Source organism: Lepidochelys olivacea, assembly GCF_965140295.1.
Source record: "Lepidochelys olivacea isolate rLepOli2 genome assembly, chromosome: 11".
Lineage (NCBI taxonomy): Eukaryota > Metazoa > Chordata > Testudines > Cheloniidae > Lepidochelys > Lepidochelys olivacea.
This window is the reverse complement of record NC_140421.1, coordinates 63,359,767-63,378,561: the sequence shown is the minus strand read 5'-3', so window position 1 is coordinate 63,378,561 and position 18,795 is coordinate 63,359,767. Positions and strand designations below refer to the sequence as shown.

The following is an 18,795-nucleotide window of genomic DNA, read 5'->3' as shown; positions in this document are numbered from 1 at the left end:
AATTAGATGTGAGGTGTAAGGAAACGAGGATAAAAATATGTAACTTAAAACAATTTAATCATAAGACCGGAAGGGACTGTCCTTTGCACTCATGGCAGGTCTAAGTCTTATCTAGTCCATTCCTGACAGGTGTGTATCTAACCTGCTCTTAAAAATTTCCAATGATGGAGATTCCACAACCTCCCTAGGCAATTTTATTCCAGTGCTTAACCACTCTGACAGTCAGGAAGTTTTTCCTATTGTCCAGCCTAAACTGCCCTTGCTGCAATTTAAGCCCATTGCTTCTTGTCCTATCCTCAGAGTTTAAGGAGAACAATGTTTCTCCCTCCTCTTTGTAACAAACTCATACACTTGAAAACAGTTATGTCCCCTCTCATTAATGCAAGTTAATCAGCAAACTATTATAAAAGCAAGAGTTTTACATCAAGGACCATCAATTACTTGGCCTATGCTATTTTCATGAGTTTTATATTTGAGGGCCAGCAGCAACATCCTGGCCAACCTAGTCTAAATGAAGTTCAGGAGGTCCTCAGCCCAGCTTCAGCTGTCTGGTGTAGCCCCAAACTGAATTCAATGTATTAATAAACCCTTTTGTTCAGTAATAACCTATTTACTGCCAGGTAACATGGAGAGAAAGTCTACTGTAATATTGGTGCTCTGTGTGCTATTTTTCTCTTCTTGGTTTTGATTCTCAGTCTCTAAAACCCTCCCAACTATAAATTAATGACTACTGAGTTATGTTTTTTTTAAAACCTAGTGGCTTTGGGGTACAATTCACCCTCTGCAGAGAGTCAGCACAAGGTCTAGCACCACATAAGGGCCATTTAAGGCCTGGACCTGCACAAGGTTATGCCCCAGTTGAGTCCCACAAAAGAAGTCCATCTAGGGAGGATGTGGAATTCAGTGGTGCATAGGCCTCCTGCTGTGTCTCTGCAAAGGGGTGAATTTCACCCCAGTTTGAAATTAGATATTTAGTTTGTGTCTTGTAAAATGTCTTCTCATCAATAGTAATTCTGACTGATATGTAATTTAGGCTAATTTCTTTTTTGCTTGGACACCTTGCAGATTAGTTTTGCTAATCTAAATCCTAATCCTAAAGTATGAGCAATTGGTGACCTAATGTTTGTTAAGGACTGACTTAAAAGTTAAAAATATGGTGAAATGTTTCCAAAGCAGACCACTAGCAGATGGTTACCTGTACCCTCTGCAAGTGAGCCTGAGAATGTCAGATGATAGCATGAAATTCCCTTATCTTAGAGAATCTTATTCATGGAAGAATTTCCTGTTGGGTCACATAGAATCATAGAATATAAGGGTTGGAAGGGACCTCAGGAGGTCATCTAGTCCAACTCTCTGCTCAAAGCAGGACCAATCCCCAACTAAATCATCCTAGCCAGGGCTTTGTCAAGCCTGACTTTAAAAACTTCTAAGGAAAGAGATTCCACCACCTCCCTAGGTAACGCATTCCAGTGTTTCACCACCCTCCTAGTGAAAAATTTTTTCCTAATATCCAACCTAAACCTCCCTCACTGCAACTTGAGACCATTACTCATTGTTCTGTCATCAGCTACCACTGAGAACAGTCTAGATCCATCCTCTTTGGAACCCCCTTTCAGGTAGTCGAAAGCAGCTATCAAATCCCCCCTCATTCTTCTCTTCTGCAGACTAAACAATCCCAGTTCCCTCAGCCTCTCCTCATAAGCCATGTGTTCCAGTCCCCTAATCATTTTTGTTGCCCTCCGCTGGACGTTTTCCAATTTTTCCACATCCTTCTTGTAGTGCGGGGCCAAAAACTGGACACAGTACTCCAGATGAGGCGTCACCAGTGTCAAATAGAGGGGAACGATCACGTCCCTCGATCTGCTGGCAATGCCCCTACTTATACATCCCAAAATGCCATTGGCCTTCTTGGCAACAAGGGCACACTGTTGACTCATATCCCGCTTCTTGTCCACTGTTACCCCTAGGTCACATGATACCTTACATTCATGTTTCTTGTTCTTCTTCTGGAAGATAGACTTGGGACTGGATCCACAGCCTATTAAAATCAGTGGGAATCTTTCAATTGGCTTTAATGTACTTTGGATCAGGCCCTTGAAGAAAAGAAAAAAAAATCACTAGTACTATAAGCCAGCAAAACCAAACTTTTTCCATATTGCATTACTTGCTACAGTGCATTATGCTGCATAACTTCTCCAAACAACAGGCAGCAACATAACCTGACAAAACCAAGACTGGACAAGTGGCATAGCAGACAAGGGTTACTGCTATATCATAGGAAGCAACTGAGAACCAGCAGAGTCCATAATTTGCTGACTATTAGCATTAGACTGGTTTGTATGTGAGGAACCACAAATTGGTCCATTTCCACAGGAAACAAGTGGAGAGTCTTGTGACCTATTTCCTCTCAGTTATGCATGTTTGCAGTTTATCTACACCCTTCATCATCTGTATTTGCCTCCTATTTGAACCGCAGGGATATATATGGCTCACCAGGAGAAAGCAATGAGCTAATAAGTCCTGTGATAGCTTCTAAAGATACTGTATATAAGCATTTTTTAAATACAAAATTTACATGTATGTCTGTAAAGCGCCAGGAATATTTTTGGCGCTGTATAAATAACAGGTCAAGTCACGAAGCCCCTTACTCAGTTCCTACTCAAATTCCCGTTGACTTGAGCGGAGTGAAAGGATTGAGCAGAAGTAGTAACGACACGGGATTTAACCCAAGAACTTCAGTGAGATTGCCAAGGGGAGGTATTCATGCTGACAAATTGTTTGATTCTAACAGAGCCACAGATGCAAGACCCAAACATTGTTTTCACAGTATAAAGTACAACTGGTTGAGAAATTGTTTTTCCTGGCAAAAGGCTACAAAAATGAAATTGTTTTGGTTTTCATCCATTTTCCTTCAAAGTTTTAGATTTTTGTTGAAGCCGAGTTGTTGGGTTGTTTTTGTTGTTGTTGTTGTTTTAAAGTCTGCAGAAGTTTCCATTTTGTTGTAAAGCTATTTTCTGTCAGAAAAACTATTTCAGTGGACATTTTTGACCAGCTGTAGTATAGCATGAGCTCTGTCAGTGTGTAGTAACTTCCCAAAATGGCATCCTCCTGTCTTGTGGCTCCAGTGATGGACAGGCTAGTCCCTCTAGCATTATTTATGGAGAGGGTCTAAAATAGTGATCAAACTTCTAGGCTGGTCTCTCTCTGAAAAATTTACATCAGGAGAGCATTATGTTTTTCTGTACCAGGTGTACTCTATACGGTAAAAATAACACTTGGGTCTTGCAGTTCTGGAACACAAACCTATTAACTTCTCTGGGCATTGGCTCTGTTTATGGAGCAGAGTAAGGATGAGCACTGTGCATGTCTTTTGCCAAATTAATAATGAAATGATATTTCTAAAAACAGTGCACCTTCTTTATCAGTGCAGAGATGCTGTTTCTGTAAGAGCCTGTTGAGTTACCCTCACACCCAGCCGGGCTATAGTGTTCCATGCACTGGGCAAATTCTATGTTAAAACAAACATCTGTGGCCCTCTTAGAATCAAGCAATTTATCAGCTTTAATGCTTTCCCTTGACTATCTCACTGAAGTTCTTGGATTAAATCCTGTGTCCTTAGTCGTTTTTTACTCACTAATTGTAACTGAGTCCAGACTGGGATCAGGTGTGAACAGGACAGTTTGAGAAACCCTGGTCTCAGACGTCAGGTTTTGGAGACTCCTTTCATGTTCTTCCGTGTTCTCTTGAGTGTTCCACCGTCCCTTCCCTTCATAACTAGCACAAGAGAATCTATGGTAATTTATATTTGTTTTCCTTTACAGAAGCTCTAAATGCCATTCAGAATTCTGTCTACAGAACAGCCCTGAAACTACGCTCAGTGCAAACCCTGTGCCAGTGTAAGTAGCTCAAAGGAGTCCCGTGGGAGGAGAACCTGCAAGAGTGCTGGCTCTGAGTTGCAATCATAAATACCGCTACTTGTTTTTCTCTAATGCTTTCCGTCTGATGATCTCAAACATTATCAACAACATTAATGAATTAATAAATAATACTTCATACATGTACTTGCTTCCTTTGAGATTCTCAGTCAAATGGCGCTAAGTAGCATTATCCCCATTTTACTGATTGAAAAACTCAAGCTCAAAAGGGGTGAAATGACTTGCCCAAAATGACAGTTTAGTCAATTAGTTGGGGGTAGAGCTCAGATTCTACCTGTTCTAATAACTAAATGATTTCCCAAAGCCTTTCAACACACATTTGACATGGATAAATATCATTATCTCCATTTGTGTTATAAAATAAGTACATATAGAACTGCTCAAAGTATTTTCAACAGCAAAAAAAAAAAGTAATCAAAAGTGGGGTCTCACTTTAAAAAAGATTTTCTGGAGAAAGTTTTGATTTGATTAAATGTTTTCTGTTTGAAAAAATTTCAAAAGGAACGAGAAGATTCAAAATTTGTTTTAAAATAGCAGGAAAATACTTATATTTCCTTTTTTCTTTCTCCATTGGAAAAAGCTAAGTGAGGAAAAATAGGTATTTAATTCTTTTTCAATGGAAAATAAAAAAGAAGAAAAGTGAAGAAAAACCTACTTTCTCCTTTCACCCTCCCACTGGACCAGTGTGTGTGAGGCAGGGGAGGGGGGACAGTGCAAATATTTATAAAAAGAGAGAGCATAACAAGTGAAACAAATACTTTCTCCAATTTTTTTTAAAAGTAGGGAAAAACCTAAAATTGAAGTGAAATATTTTTAAACAAAACCAAGCATTGCTTTGTTTAAAATATTGTTTAATTTTCAATGTGAAAGTTTCATTTTTCCCCGAAGAATCTTTTGTTATATCCCTCCCCTTCTCCACCCCCAATTTTGACCAGCTTTAGTAGTAAGAAAGAAGCGTATCGGGCAGCAATAGTTTATGTAAATTTGGCGTGAATCTGGTGCTATGTATATAAACTTTTGATAGCAGAAACCATGCTTAAGGCCCTTAGCATGGTTTCTGCTATCAAAAGCAATCAGAGCCTCACCTCTGCTTAGGACTCTGCATGGAGCTAAAGTAGCCAAGAAGTGGACTGAATGGGCCCGGGAAGGGATGTGGCTAAGTTGGATCCCCCAGTTTCAGCATATCCCTTTCGTAGTTTAGCTTTCATCAGAAGGGCTTTATTGAAGCTCAGAGGCTAAAACTACCTCTGTCCAGAGGACTCCCCAAGGAACAGAAGCAAATACAACCTTCTCGTCCTTAGAGTAAAGCCCAGATCCTCAAAAGGTATTTAGGCACCTTACTCTTACTGGCAGTTAAGTAGCTAAATACCTGTGAGGATCTGGGCCTCAATCCTCAGTGTAGTATGGGCCTCACTAGTGAAAACTGTACCTTCTGCTGCTAGGTGGGGTGAATCGGACTCAAACTGTAAAAAAAAAAAAAAAAAAAAAATTTTTGCCCTACTTGCTTCATCTGCTTGGCTCATTGTCTATAAATTAAAATAAAAGAAAAATGAGGAGAAAGTTAAATAGCTTCTAAAACTTGAAGCCAGACTAACTAAAATAAAGTCTAGACCTATAAACCTACTCCTCAGTGAGTGAAGTATTTGATGTGGGAGAACCACAGTGACCAGGCAAACAACAGTATTCTTGCAAACAGATTGTACCCTGTAGGATGGCAGACTCACCCCAGAAAGAGAAGCAGATGTTCTCCATTTTGCCTTGGAGCCCAGCTTTCCCTTGCCCACACTTACATGCATCGATGAAGTGGGTACTCACCCACAAAAGCTTATGTTCCAATACGTCTGTTAGTCTATAAGGTGCCACAGGACTCTCCGCCGCACGTACTACTGAGTAATTCCCGGACACCACAATCAGCTTCAGCTATGGAACCCTGCAGACAACTATGGTACAAGAAACCCACAGATTACCACAATTACCTTCACAGATCCAGTAACTACCCAAAACAACACCAAAAACTTATCTACAGCCAGGCACCCGTCAGATACCATAGAATATGCTCTAAGGAGTAAGTCTGGGATTCACACAACACACTAAAACCATCTTCAGCAAACAAGAACTCTCCACCAAAGTAGATTGCATCATGGAATTGGCCATCCAAGTACCCCAAGGGAACTTACTTCAATACAGGAAAACACACCCTCTGACCATCCACACCTAGTTGTCACCTACAGCCCTACACTGGAACCCATACAGGGTATCATTAAACAATTACAATCCATACTCAATGGGGACTACATCCTGAAAGAAGTCTTTCCTGGACCCACCCCCCTTCTGCCCTTCAAATAACCTCCCACCCCAACCTCACCAAGCTCATCATCAGAAGCAAGCTTCCCGCAGACCTGGAGACACCAGCTCAAAGTGGCACCAGACCCTGCCAGAACAGATGCAAAACCTGCAGACATATCTCCACTGCTAAGATGGCCAATACCACCCCACACCCAAACACACCTTTCAAGATCCACAGGTCCGCCACATGCCATCAGAACATATGGTATACCTCATCCTTTGCACCAATGCCCCAACAACTATGTGGGTGAAAAACAGACAATCACTACACTCTTGAATGAAGTCGTGTGTGCGCACACACGCACACACACATCACCCTTGGGCAAACACTTTTCACAAAATGATCACTCCATATTTGACCTCTCAGTCCTTGTCCTCAAAGGAAATCTGCACAAGACAAACTCCCAGGCTTGTCTTTTAAAACTCATAACTTTGCTAGACACTAAAAATCATGGTCTTAATAAAGGCACTGGATTTATGGTTTATTACAATAATCTGTAACCCACTAACCTGCCCCCTATCTTTTCCCCTATGACTGAAGAGGTGTTAAAGGACCACTTCACCTTGAGTGGTCCCTTAGAATGGGTGTTAGCTACTTATGCTAAACAATCTGTTCCACCTTGTATTTAGCTGTGACACTTTGGGTATGTCTATTCTACACTGCATTGTAAACCCAGGGTTTGAACTCAGCCTCAAGCTTAATCCCCCTTCTGTCTACACACAAATTGCACTAACCCAGGGCTAGGATTCAATGGGAGAGGAGGGTTGGAACCGGAGTCAAACTGGGACCAGGATTCAAGCTCTATTGCTTTGCAGCATGGACACAGCCCCTCTGGACTCAGACTCTGGGAGTCTGCCAAAAGTAGTCCACAACCTCACAGGCCAACTTTCCTTGTCCTTTAGACCGTCAAGCTTTCCCACACTGCACCATGAACAGAGGTAAAGTGGCCATCTTTTGGGAGGGCACTAGGAAGTCTGGGATGTGTGTGGCTGGACTTGGGCCTGCATAATACAGTGCAGATGGTGGAGCCCCAGTTTGGGACTCAGAGTTCAATAGTTCCTAACCTGTGGTTACAGATAAATGGTTAACAAACCCAAAGACTGCTAACTCAAGTTCTACTAATTCTGGGTTTCCATTGCAGTGTAGACATACTCTCAGAGTACCTTTCCCAGACCTGAAGGAGAGTTCTGTGTAGCTTAAAAGCTTGTCTCTTTCACCAACAGAAGTTCATCCAAGGAAGGATATTAGCTCTCCGACCTTGTCTCTCTCACAGCTCCAACGTTGCAAACTACAATGTAAAATGTCAAATTCACCCCCTATGCTAAACCAGATGGTAACAAGCCCCTTTTCACAAATAGTATTTGCCAGTGTATTTGGGGTTAAGGGACTGGTCACTCAGTAGCTACTTAGCACAGATCATCAGAACTATCTCAGCTCTCTAATGGAAAGAGTGGTGAAGGTTGAGGAGCACACTCAATGCTATTACAGAAAAAGCAGATCTGCTATAATGGCAGTAGTAGATTGTTCACTGCACCCCTGAAATTCAAAAAAACTCTCCCTTTAATAGATCTTTGTAAACAGTTCTACTCACTGCCTTAGCATAGCACTGCAGAGATATTTGCCTCTAACAGCCCCTGTTGACCACCAATTTGGTCATACGATGAACCATTTCTGTCCACAATTTGCCTCTAAGTCACATTTAGTTCAGATATCTTCTGGAGTAACAAGGCCAGCTAAAAGTCCACACATCCCAACAAGAGATCCTTTCACCCCACTGGGGCTACTCCTCAATCCATGTTCTGGGCTCAGTCCTGAGCCCCACTCTGGGCTCAACAGTCCTTGTGATAGAGTTTTTACATCCTTTTCCCAGCTGGTAGGGAAACCCCAATTTCTCCCCCCTTCTCCACTGTGGTTTGTTGAGCAGCTAGGTTTTCCCCTTTAGATCTGCTCCTGTTTCCCTGGCCCACTTCTTACCTCCATGTCCTAATAGCTTACGGATAATACAGCCTCTCCTCTGGCTCCAAAGTTTCTCCCAAGGTCCGCCCAGTTCTTTGTTCCTACCCTGGTACACCAACCCACAAGCGTGCCTCCCTGGACCTTTCTCCTTTTCCAGCTCCCACCACAAGGACTAATTCTGTCTCCATAGCCCTGCTCAGTCTGTCTTCACCAGGCCCTTCCCAGAGAGCAAGAACTCCCTTTCTCCTGGATTTCCTCCTGTGTCTGTTCTCTCCCTTCTCTAGGTAGTCTCCCTGACCCTTCCGCAGCTGGGATCACCAATTGTAATGGAGTCCAGATCACCATCAGCTCGGGGTTAACTGCTAAATCACTAGCTAGATTGAAACCAGCTCCCCTAGAAGGCTGGCCAGCCTGAGACAGCAGAGATTTTAAAAAAGTTTTGCAAGCTAAGGAATGTTTGCATAATTGTTACAATGTATTACATTGCTAACATAGTGTAAAAGTTGCCAGCAATTATGGAACTTCATATATGGTCTTGTTAAATGTCACAATCTGATGTGTTGCTTAGGAATTGATTTATTGGAAATAGACATAGATCATCAAAAAGGCATGGGCAATTTGCAAACAATATTATTAATGCTATTAATATTAACAACAACAAAATAAATTAGACTATAAAGGATCTAGTCAGTACTGCTTATCTAGGCAAAATTCTCACTGAAGTCAGTGGGACTTTTGTTTTAGTAAGGTGTTACTGAGTAGAGTTCTCAGCATTTATTTTGCTCTCTAATTCTGGATGCAAACTTAACACTGAATGGAAGCATATGTAATTGGTTGTCTTTGTGTCACTTTCAAGGAGGTGAATGCCCCAGCATCCTCACTTGAAACAGTCTGTTCCTGAGGATGTACAAAAATAACAGTCATTGCCTTTAAGGCAAAAGGCCCCATGAAGAGGAAGACTAGCCTTGTGTTGAGGCCCTAGCCTGGGATACAGGAAACCTGGGTTCAGTTCTGTCACAGACTTTCTATGTGTTGGCAAGTCATTTTGGGTGGGAATTTCAAAATATTTAAGTCATTTGAAAGTCAATAGACCCTCTGTTCCTAAACCACTTAGGTTTTCAAAATCCTACCCTTAATCTGTCTGTGCCTCAGTTCCCTTTTTCTACAAGGGGGATAATAATACTTTCTTTCTCCCATCCCTTATCCATTTAGATTGTGAACTCTTAGCGGCAGAGACTGTCTCACAGTATGTATATACTACACCTGGCACTATGGGGCCCTGATCTCAGCTGGAGCCCATTGCTTCTACTGTAATAATAAATAATAAAACCACATTAAGGCTTGGATTTAGTAAAGTAAAATATCCCATAAATACCTTTATAGGGGGACAGACTAGACCATCACAGGGGTCCCTTTGGGCCTTATAATCTATGAAAAAAATCTTTTCAGACTCTTTGGAGCATATGTAAAAGTTGTCACAAAATCATTGATGAAATAGGACTTCCTAGATGATTTTCAGATCATATGTCCAGTTGGTTCAGTGGATGTTCCCATTTTGGAATCTATTCTCTGATCAATATGTGTGCAGGACATGCTCATATTAATGGTCTCAGTTCTTGAGTGAACTCCAAGGATATATTCCTGCTGTTCACTTTGGTTTTGTTCATCTCTTCTCTCTTTCCAGTCACTTTCCATGCACTTTTCCCTCTACTTAGATACAGTTAGTTCTATGCTGTTTACTCTGGCTTGTGGTCTTTTGGATGTGATCTTTAAAAAAAAAAATCAGAGTTCTGTCTGCACTCTGTGGACATTAACTATCCTATGGCACTTTTTTATAATAGGGTGGTTGCCCCAGTGTTCTTGGCCAAACCATTTCCCAGGCTCCTTCATTCTAGCGGACATTGTATGGAAACCTACAGTGGAGGGTAAGGAAACCTGAAGTCCCACGTAAGCCTTATATTGAGGTTGTAAGTGGTGCATAGGCTTTGTGTTCTCTCTCTGCACAGGGGTGAATTGCATCCCATATACAAAAGTTACATGTGCAGTTTGGATGAACAATTGCTCCTGCACTTTTCCTGTATCACCATTTTAAAATCAGGCCTATGAAAGCCCAATTGATCTTTTCCTTCTTTGGACTCTCAGAAAATTAGCTGAATATGAAAACCCAGCACAAGAGCCCTTGCAGGGTATTTCCCCATTCAGTTTTATATCAAGTCTTGTAAGAGGCTTTGCTTTCCAGACAGGTCTTAGTTATGTATTTTCACGAAATGTTCAGCTTCCATTTATGATAAAGACATAGGGACTGATTAATTTCTCCCATTGTTTTCCCACAGTGAGTTTGACTGATGTCTCCCTGATTCAGCACCTCCTGCCAAGCCACCAGTGTCAGAGGGAGAAGCAGAGCTCCCTGACAACACAGCAGCTACTGCAGTTGCTGAAGGAGCTATTCCAGAAAGCCAGATTAGATAAGCCAGGCCAGGTAGAGCCACAAGCCCCTGAGCTCACCTGGAACCTGCTAACTGCCATGTATGACAGGTGAGAGCAAGTGCACCAGTGACTTCATCATCACTATAGCAACACCCATTTCCATCCCCTCCTGCTTTTACATGCCACTTCAGTGGGAAAGTGCCTCCCCCCGCCACGAGCTCAAAAGGCATGTGTTATTTAAATTATACATAGTCAGAGGGGTTTAGCTTCAGATCTGAATTAAGCTTAGGCTAAGGTTTGAGGTTCAGGTAAAAGCTCAAAGCAGGGCTAAGGTTCAGGTTAGATAGCACCAAAATCTTGCAGACTTGTTCTCATGAGCTTTCAGGCCAACTTGGTGGAAATCTCACGAACTATGCTGCTTTTCCAAACTTTCTGCCATTTTGAATCAACCCCTTGATGGCAATCTCAGACAAGGGGCCAGGAACCAAAAGCGTGGGGAAGGTGAATGACCTCTTCAACCTTAGAAGCAATGCTTTCAGCTGAGGGTTGAGGCATGTTGGCAGAGCAGTGCAGGAAGCCTGCATGATGGCTTCCCATTCTGCAGCTATTCAGTCTGACAGAGTAATTCAGTCTCCAGGTCTGGTGAGCTTCACCCACCAATCCCAGTTATCGAATAGAATGAGCACTAAGTTCACAAACAACAACAACAGCAAAGGGAAATGTACAAGTGGGTTTTGTTGGTAAGAACAAGACCTGGAGAAGCTTTGTTGTTGTGTGAACAACCTCACTCATGCTACAAAAGAGCAGTAATGATGTACAACAAGGGTTGAATCTATGGCGGCTTTCCGTGTCCTGAAAAAATACAGTGCTAGGTTACATGGCATGAACTATGAATGCTCTGTGCAGCTCTTACCTGAGAAACTAAGTGATGGTGAATTGGAAAGGTGTATGAACCTGATTTGCTGTTGAACAATGCAGAGGATAAACCCCTTCCCTGAACTGAAAAGAAATGCCCAAACTGTAGGGTGACAAGCAGAAAGAGTGTGCGCTGAGAGCCGCGGCCCATTAGGCAGTGAAAGGGTGGTGCTGACAGCTGGGTTTTTACTAACAAGGAAGCCACAAAGATGAACTAGTTTTAATCATGGTGGGAAATTTTTGCAAAATTTCACTAGCGAACACAAGGCTTATCAGACAGTTTTGCCAAAATTCATTTGAACCCTACTCAGTCGTTCAGTTTGACAGTCTGCTAACACCTGCGTTACTATCCATCATTTTCCAGTTTAAAAAGTTAGTCATCCATTCATAAGCAGAATCAATCAGGAACAAAAGAAAAAAGTGAAGTTCATTGTTTAATTTATTCACAATGGATGGAATTTACCCCGCATAAAGAGCCAGAACAAAACCTATGTACCAATTAAGCCCTCAAAAGCAGAACTTAAGTGATTCATTGTACTTTTACCATCCCCCTTGAATTTTCCGTAATGAATAAGTTGATCTGCTGTTTGCAATTCCATTTGATGAACTGCTTACAGAAATCACTTAAAGGTTAAATATAAACTAGTGCATTTTGGAACAAAACGAGAAATATCAGGAGTATTTTCTAAGCTTCATATTCTAAGTACATACAACCCAAGGGAAATTGCATAGAAGAATCTCCATTACAGGACTGACTTGGTCCCTTTTTGCAAGCCATTTTCTGTCTTCCTAAGGCCAGGCATCATTGTCCACTTGCTGGATATTTGATTTTGCCAGTGAATTTCTTGCCATGCATGCACTGTAGGAAAAGCTTCACATGTAATTGTGGTTTCATCCAGTGATCATTTACTTCCATCTATATTTTTTTCCCCACTATCTGAAGCTCAAACATTTTTTCCTAACAGGGACACACCAGAACCTTTCGTGTATCCATGCGTTAGTTTACTTGTATGCCTACTGAGAATATCACAAAGGCTTTTCTGTCGACAGTAGGAGTTCAAGAGTGATTTCACTGGTATCTTTTCTGCACATTTCATCAGACAGCAGTGTCTGGTGAACATTCTGTTTACATCTTCAACTTTTTCCCAGCTGTTTGATCTTAGTTTGGTCTCAGGGCACTGCTGATGACTCAGCTCACTAGTCCATTCAGTTTAAGAGAATTTCTAATCTTCTGTAGTTTCCTTTCCAGTAGTACAGCACAATTTTATTCTTCCCTTCAAAACTCTTGCCACTGATGTTCTGAAGAGAATGGTAAGTTTCCAAGTCTAGAAACCCTTGTTTGACTGAAACTCCCACCAAGGTATATATTACCGCTATATCTCAACCTTCCCATAATAAAATAAGATATATGGACACTTCTGAAGATGATTTTGATGCATCACAGTAATTAAAATTCTTTAAAGTGCTACCCTACCCTGAAAAATGACTCTATTAAAATAGCATTGCAGTGTTCCACGTTTATGGTCTCTCAGATTCCAGATCAAATCTTCCCTGTTTTCAGGTTTAAAAAAAAAAAATTATTAACTGCCCACCTTGCAAACTGCAGTTAATCTGAAAGTTAAGCTGGGTCCTTTCTGGCCTGCACTTCAACAGTTAGAACTTAGGCCCTGATCCTGCCTATCCATAAGCCTATCCAGAGTCCCAATGAAGTTGGTGGGGATTTGCTCAGTCACCGGGATTTGCCCATGCAGAGCCCACTGCTGGACTGGGGACCAAGTTAATTCTTTTGATGATACATAAGACATAGTAAAACCCAGCTTTCCCTCCCACAGCTGTACTGGTTCCACAGGAGTCAGAGATAGTAAAAACTTAGGGAGAGAGTTCAGTGACATAAAGCAGATCAAAAGCAGCTCTACTGAGTAAAAAAATGCCATTTTATAAGGTAGCTTTCAGAACAGAGTCACATTTTAACACAGGGTTTCAGATGGGACATAATCTTGTTACAGTTTGTGATATCACAGTGTAAAATCCAAGGCTAAAAATTTACTTAGATTGTAATCTTTTTCTTTTGTGTTTGTACAGAGCCTGGCACAGTGGAGCTCTGGTCCATGACTGTGGCTCCTAAGCACTACCCAATACAAAATAAATAATATGGTATATCAAAGCATGTACATATAAAAGGAACTGGATTCTTATGAGGTTGTCTTCCAATATAACAATGGTTTTTGCACTAGTAGCTTTAGCTTTCACATTCCTAGCTTTATTTTTATCTTGTTCTAGGACTGGAACAGGTTTTATAAAAGCCAGATCGGCTGCAGCTGCCCTAATTGCTCTCTCAGGAGACAGTCTGCTTACTAAATACAAAGGTGGGAAAAACAGATCTTTACACACTACTCAAGGTACTATGTACTGAGTGTTGACCAAATCTCCAATCTATTTTATTTCTACACAAAAAGAAAACAGGGTCCTAATGTGCACAAATGTAAGTACATGGGACCAAAATCTACCGCTTTATGGTAGGAAAAAGGTGGATGCAGAAGATAAGCTATTACCAGCAGGACAGTGGGGTGGGAGGAGGTATTGTTTCATATTCTCTGTGTGTATATAAAGTCTGCTGCAGTTTCCACGGTATGCATCTGATGAAGTGAGCTGTAGCTCACGAAAGCTCATGCTCAAATAAATTGGTTAGTCTCTAAGGTGCCACAAGTACTCCTTTTCTTTTTGCGAATACAGACTAACACGGCTGTTACTCTGAAATCCATCTATCAGTGATTATTATATAGTACGGTTTGTGTAAGCATCTCAGAACAAGTCACAGAAAATACGATGGTGAAAATAGCTTTCTTGATAGTGGTGTATTGATGAGACACACCCAATTGTTGCCATGGCAGCTCTTGTTGGAAATAAGTTGCATTCAGAATCTTCAGGCTCTGCCAGGATTGTAAAGCTGTCTTCCCCTGTCCTTTGCAGCTTTGTTTCAACTCTATGCTGATCCCAATGGGAAGGAGACCCTGATCACTCGGAGTGCCATGAGGAGCCTGCTGACAGACTTACATCAGGTGCTACTCCACACATGGAATGGCTAAGTGTAGTAAAAAGTGGTTGTGAAAGGACTAACTGGGTTACCCCAAATATTATGGGATGGAGCCTTGCTCCACCCTTCCCTTCCTATTTTGTAAGGTGCAGGGCTTTCCTTCACTCTGTTGTGCTACAGGTGAATAAAGGAGCAAATTCCCAGCCTGCAGCACTGTGAGTAGAGTTTGTTTTGTTGAAATGAGCAGTCCCTTTACAAAACTGACTGAAGTCATTGGGGCTCCATGTAAGCACAGGGATATGCTATGCAGACCAGTTGTTGGATCAGGGCTTCAGTGTCAAATCCTGTTGTCTTCACTCAGTCAAAATTCCCATTCATATCAGTGCCTCTGCAGCTTGAGTTCTGGCTAAATTTATGGTAGCCATATCCTGTAAGTAGTTCCAAGAGAATGGAGTTGCACCTATGCAGAATTCTGATGTTGTCACAAGGGGCTCCAGCTGCTTGCTGGATCAGGCCATAGCTACTTAGATTGTAAGCTTCTTGGGGAAAGGGAGGAGGAGGTTTTGGAACAAATTGATAAAGTGAACAGTAATAAGTCACCAGGACCAGATGGTATTCACCCAAGAGTTCTGAAGAAACTCAAATGTGAAATTACAGAACTACTAACTGTAGCCTGTAACCTATCATTTAAATCAGCTTCTATACCAAATGACTGGAGGATAGCTAATGTGACACCAATTTTTAAAAAGGGCTCCAGAGGTGATCCCGGCATTTACAGGCCGGTAAGCCTGACTTCAGTACCGGGCAAACTGGTTGAAACTATAGTAAAGAACAAAATTGTCAGACACATAGATGAACATAATTTGTTGGGGAAGAGATTTCCCTTTTGTAAAGGGAAATCATGCCTCACCAATCTACTAGAATTCTTTGCAGGGGTCAACAAGCATGTGGACAAAGCGGATCCAGTGAATATAGAGTACCTAGATTTTCAGAAAACGTTTGACAAGGTCCCTCACCAAAGGCTCTTAAGCAAAGTAAGCTGTCATTGGATAAGAGGGAAGGTCCTCTCATGGATCGGTAACTGATTAAAAGATAGGAAACAAGAGTAGGAATAAACTGTCAGTTTTCAAAATGGAGAGAGATAAATAGTGGTGTCCCCCACAGGTCTGTACTGAGCCCAGTCCTATTCAATATTCATAAGTAATGTGGAAAAAGGGGTAAACAATGAGGTGGCAAAATTTGCAGACGATACAAAATTGCTCAAGATAGTTGAGTCCCAGGCAGACTGCAAAGAGCTACAAAAGGATCTCTCAAAACTGGGTGACTGAGTAACAAAATGGCAGATGAAGTTCAATGTTGATAAATGCAAAGTAATGCACATTGGAAAACATAATCCCAATTATACATATAAAATGAGTTCTAAATTGGCTGTCACCACTCAAGAAAACGATCTTGGAGTCGTTGTGGATAAGTCTCTGAAAACATCCACTCAATGTGCAGTGGCAGTCAAAAAAGCAAACAATGTTGGGAATCACTAAGAAAGGGATAGATGATAAGACAGAAAATATCATATTGTTTCTATATAAATCCACGGTACACCCACATCTTGAATACTGTGTGCAGCTGTGGTCGCCCCATCTCAAAGAAGATATATTGGAATTGAAAAATTTTCAGAAAAGAGCAACAAAAATTTTTAGGGGTATGGAACGGCTGCTGTATAGGCGAGATTAATAAGACTGGGACTTTTCAGCTTGGAAAAGAGATGACTAAGGGGGGATATGATAAGAGGTCTATAAAATCATGACTGGCATGGAGAAAGTAAATAAGGAAGTGTTATTTACTTCTTCTCATAACACAAGCACTAGGGGTCAACCAATGAAATTAATAGGCAGCAGGTTTAAAACAAACAAAAGGAAGTGTTTTTTCATACAACACAAAGTCAACCTGTGGAACTCCTTGTCAGAGGATGTTGTGAAGGCCAAGACTATAACAGGGTTCAAAAATGAACTAGTTAAGTTAATGGAGAATAGGTCCATCAATAGCTATTAGCCAGGATGGACAGGAATGGTGTCCTGACCCAGTATGGACGTTCTGATGTTCAGAGACCTTCTTTTTGTTCTGTTTGTCCAGGGCCTAGCATAATGGGGTCTTGGTCCATGACTGGGGCTCCTATGGGTCTATCATGATACAAATAATAAACAGCAGCAGCAGCCAGGCATTACTCATTGGCATGGCTCTGAGAATGGCCTTCAGGAAGCTCTCAGCCAGGAGATACTATAAGGTGTGGAGGTTGAGGTGGGAGTTTTCTCACTTCACTGTGTTTAGGAAAACATGGAATAAGTCTATGCTGGAAAAAGAAAGTCTGTCCTACTACTGACAGCACAATCTGTTGATTCATATCTAATTACTGGGCCAGAGGCATCATTCTGACACATACTCAGGTTTAGAATTACACTCGTGTCATGTGTCTAAATTTAAACAGTCTTTCCCCCACTATTAGAAGTAAATGGCTTTTCCTTTGACACTTCACCATCTGTGCTCTGTCACTACATCGGTATAGCCTGGTGGTGATAGCTGTCTTATAATGGTGGTTCTGAACAGTTGTCTGTCTTCCTGATGTAGATCCCAGCCATTGTGGGAGAAAGCTGTGCTCAATCTTGTGTGGAAATTGCTATTCGAAGCTGCTTCCATGGGGTGAGTAGAATTCAGATGACCCTAGGAAGTGACCATGAATGTTGCTGACTGATTGAAATTGCCAGTGTATCACATTACAGCAGTTAACGTTACCTCATTTTAAGGGACAAGCTTGCTTCCCAATTCCACATGGTAAACATCGGACACCAATAAAGAAGAATACTCAATAAGGTACTAGCATGGACCCCTGCACTCATGTGGAGACCCTTTGAAGCCAGTGGCATTCTACATGGGTGGAGGAGTCTGTGATAGCATATCCTGATTTAGGATCAGGGCTTATATTATGAGGTGTGACAGAGGCAATAGTTCTATTTAAATAAGTGATTGAACCAGAGATTGATATTCTTTTCCAGGTTCTGAACTCAGCAATCAGTGAAGAGAAATTCCTATCTTGGCTACAGTCTGAACCTGGCCTTCTTCTGTGGCTTCCTACCTGTTATAGATTATCAGCCACTGAAATGGTTATGCATCACGTTAGATGTAGCATCTGTAAGAATTTCCCCATCACTGGACTAAGGTACAGCATACTTACTATGAAGTATTATTTGTAGCATACAGAGATCAGCACCCCATTGCGCTAGGCATTTTACATGGACGTAGTGAGAGATAGCTGCAGCCTCAAAGAGCTTACAGTATAACTAGACAAGACAGATGGGGAAATAGAAACACAAAAAGGGAAAGTGACATGCCTGAGATCACACAGCAAGCCAGTGGCAGAGCTGGGTATAGAACTCAGGTTTCCTGAGCCCTGGGCCAGTACCCTGGCCATTGTGCAATGCTGCCTTGTAGCAAAACTTAACAGCAACATCTACTTCCTGAGCAAATGCAAGAAACAAAACATCATCCCCAGAGGTCTCACCATCTATAACCCTCAGAACACTACATACAACAGTTACCTCACCTGTGTTGTCTCTGTAATATCCTGGGACCGACCCGGCTACAAGTACATTGCATACATTGTAGCCATGGTGTCTTTTTGTTATTAAATCTTCTTTTGCCTTCTCCAGTTGGTTAGCTACGATATCCCTTAAGTCAGCGGTTCTCAAACTGTGGGTCAGCAGTTCTCAAACTAATGGGATCACCAGGGCTGGCTTAGACTTGCTGGGGCTTGGGGCCCAAGCCAAAACCCGAGGGATTCAGCCCTGGGTGGCAGGGCTCAGGTTTTGGTCCCTCCTCCTGGGGTCATGTAGTAATTTTTGTTGTCAGAAGGGGGTTGCAGTGCAATGAAGTCTGAGAACCTCTGCTTTACATCCAGGCAACTAAAAAAATACCTCAGAGTATTAAAGGAATGCTACCAGGTAGCTAGGGCCCAAAATAAAAAGCAAATGAAAAGCAAATATCAAAAGCTTAATATTAATGTAAATGTTTTCATGAAACTAGATCATGATCTGGTTTTGAATATTCTCCGGCAGTGTTTGCCTAGATCTATTTTACAAAACTCCTCTACAAAGACCCAACAAGCTCTGTGAGGGAACAAGGGTCTCAAG

The 18,795-nt window shown here is 41.7% G+C and overlaps 1 protein-coding gene across 1 annotated transcript in view; it reads left to right on the top strand.

Moving 5' to 3' along the window:
• DYTN (dystrotelin) overlaps nt 1-18,795 on the top strand; it is a 52,204-nt gene that overhangs the window by 3,522 nt on the left and 29,887 nt on the right. The window contains 6 exon segments of the mRNA XM_084643122.1: nt 3,822-3,896; nt 10,572-10,773; nt 13,861-13,946; nt 14,551-14,639; nt 17,237-17,308; nt 17,662-17,825. Coding sequence (XP_084499248.1) covers nt 3,822-3,896; nt 10,572-10,773; nt 13,861-13,946; nt 14,551-14,639; nt 17,237-17,308; nt 17,662-17,825 — 688 coding nt within the window.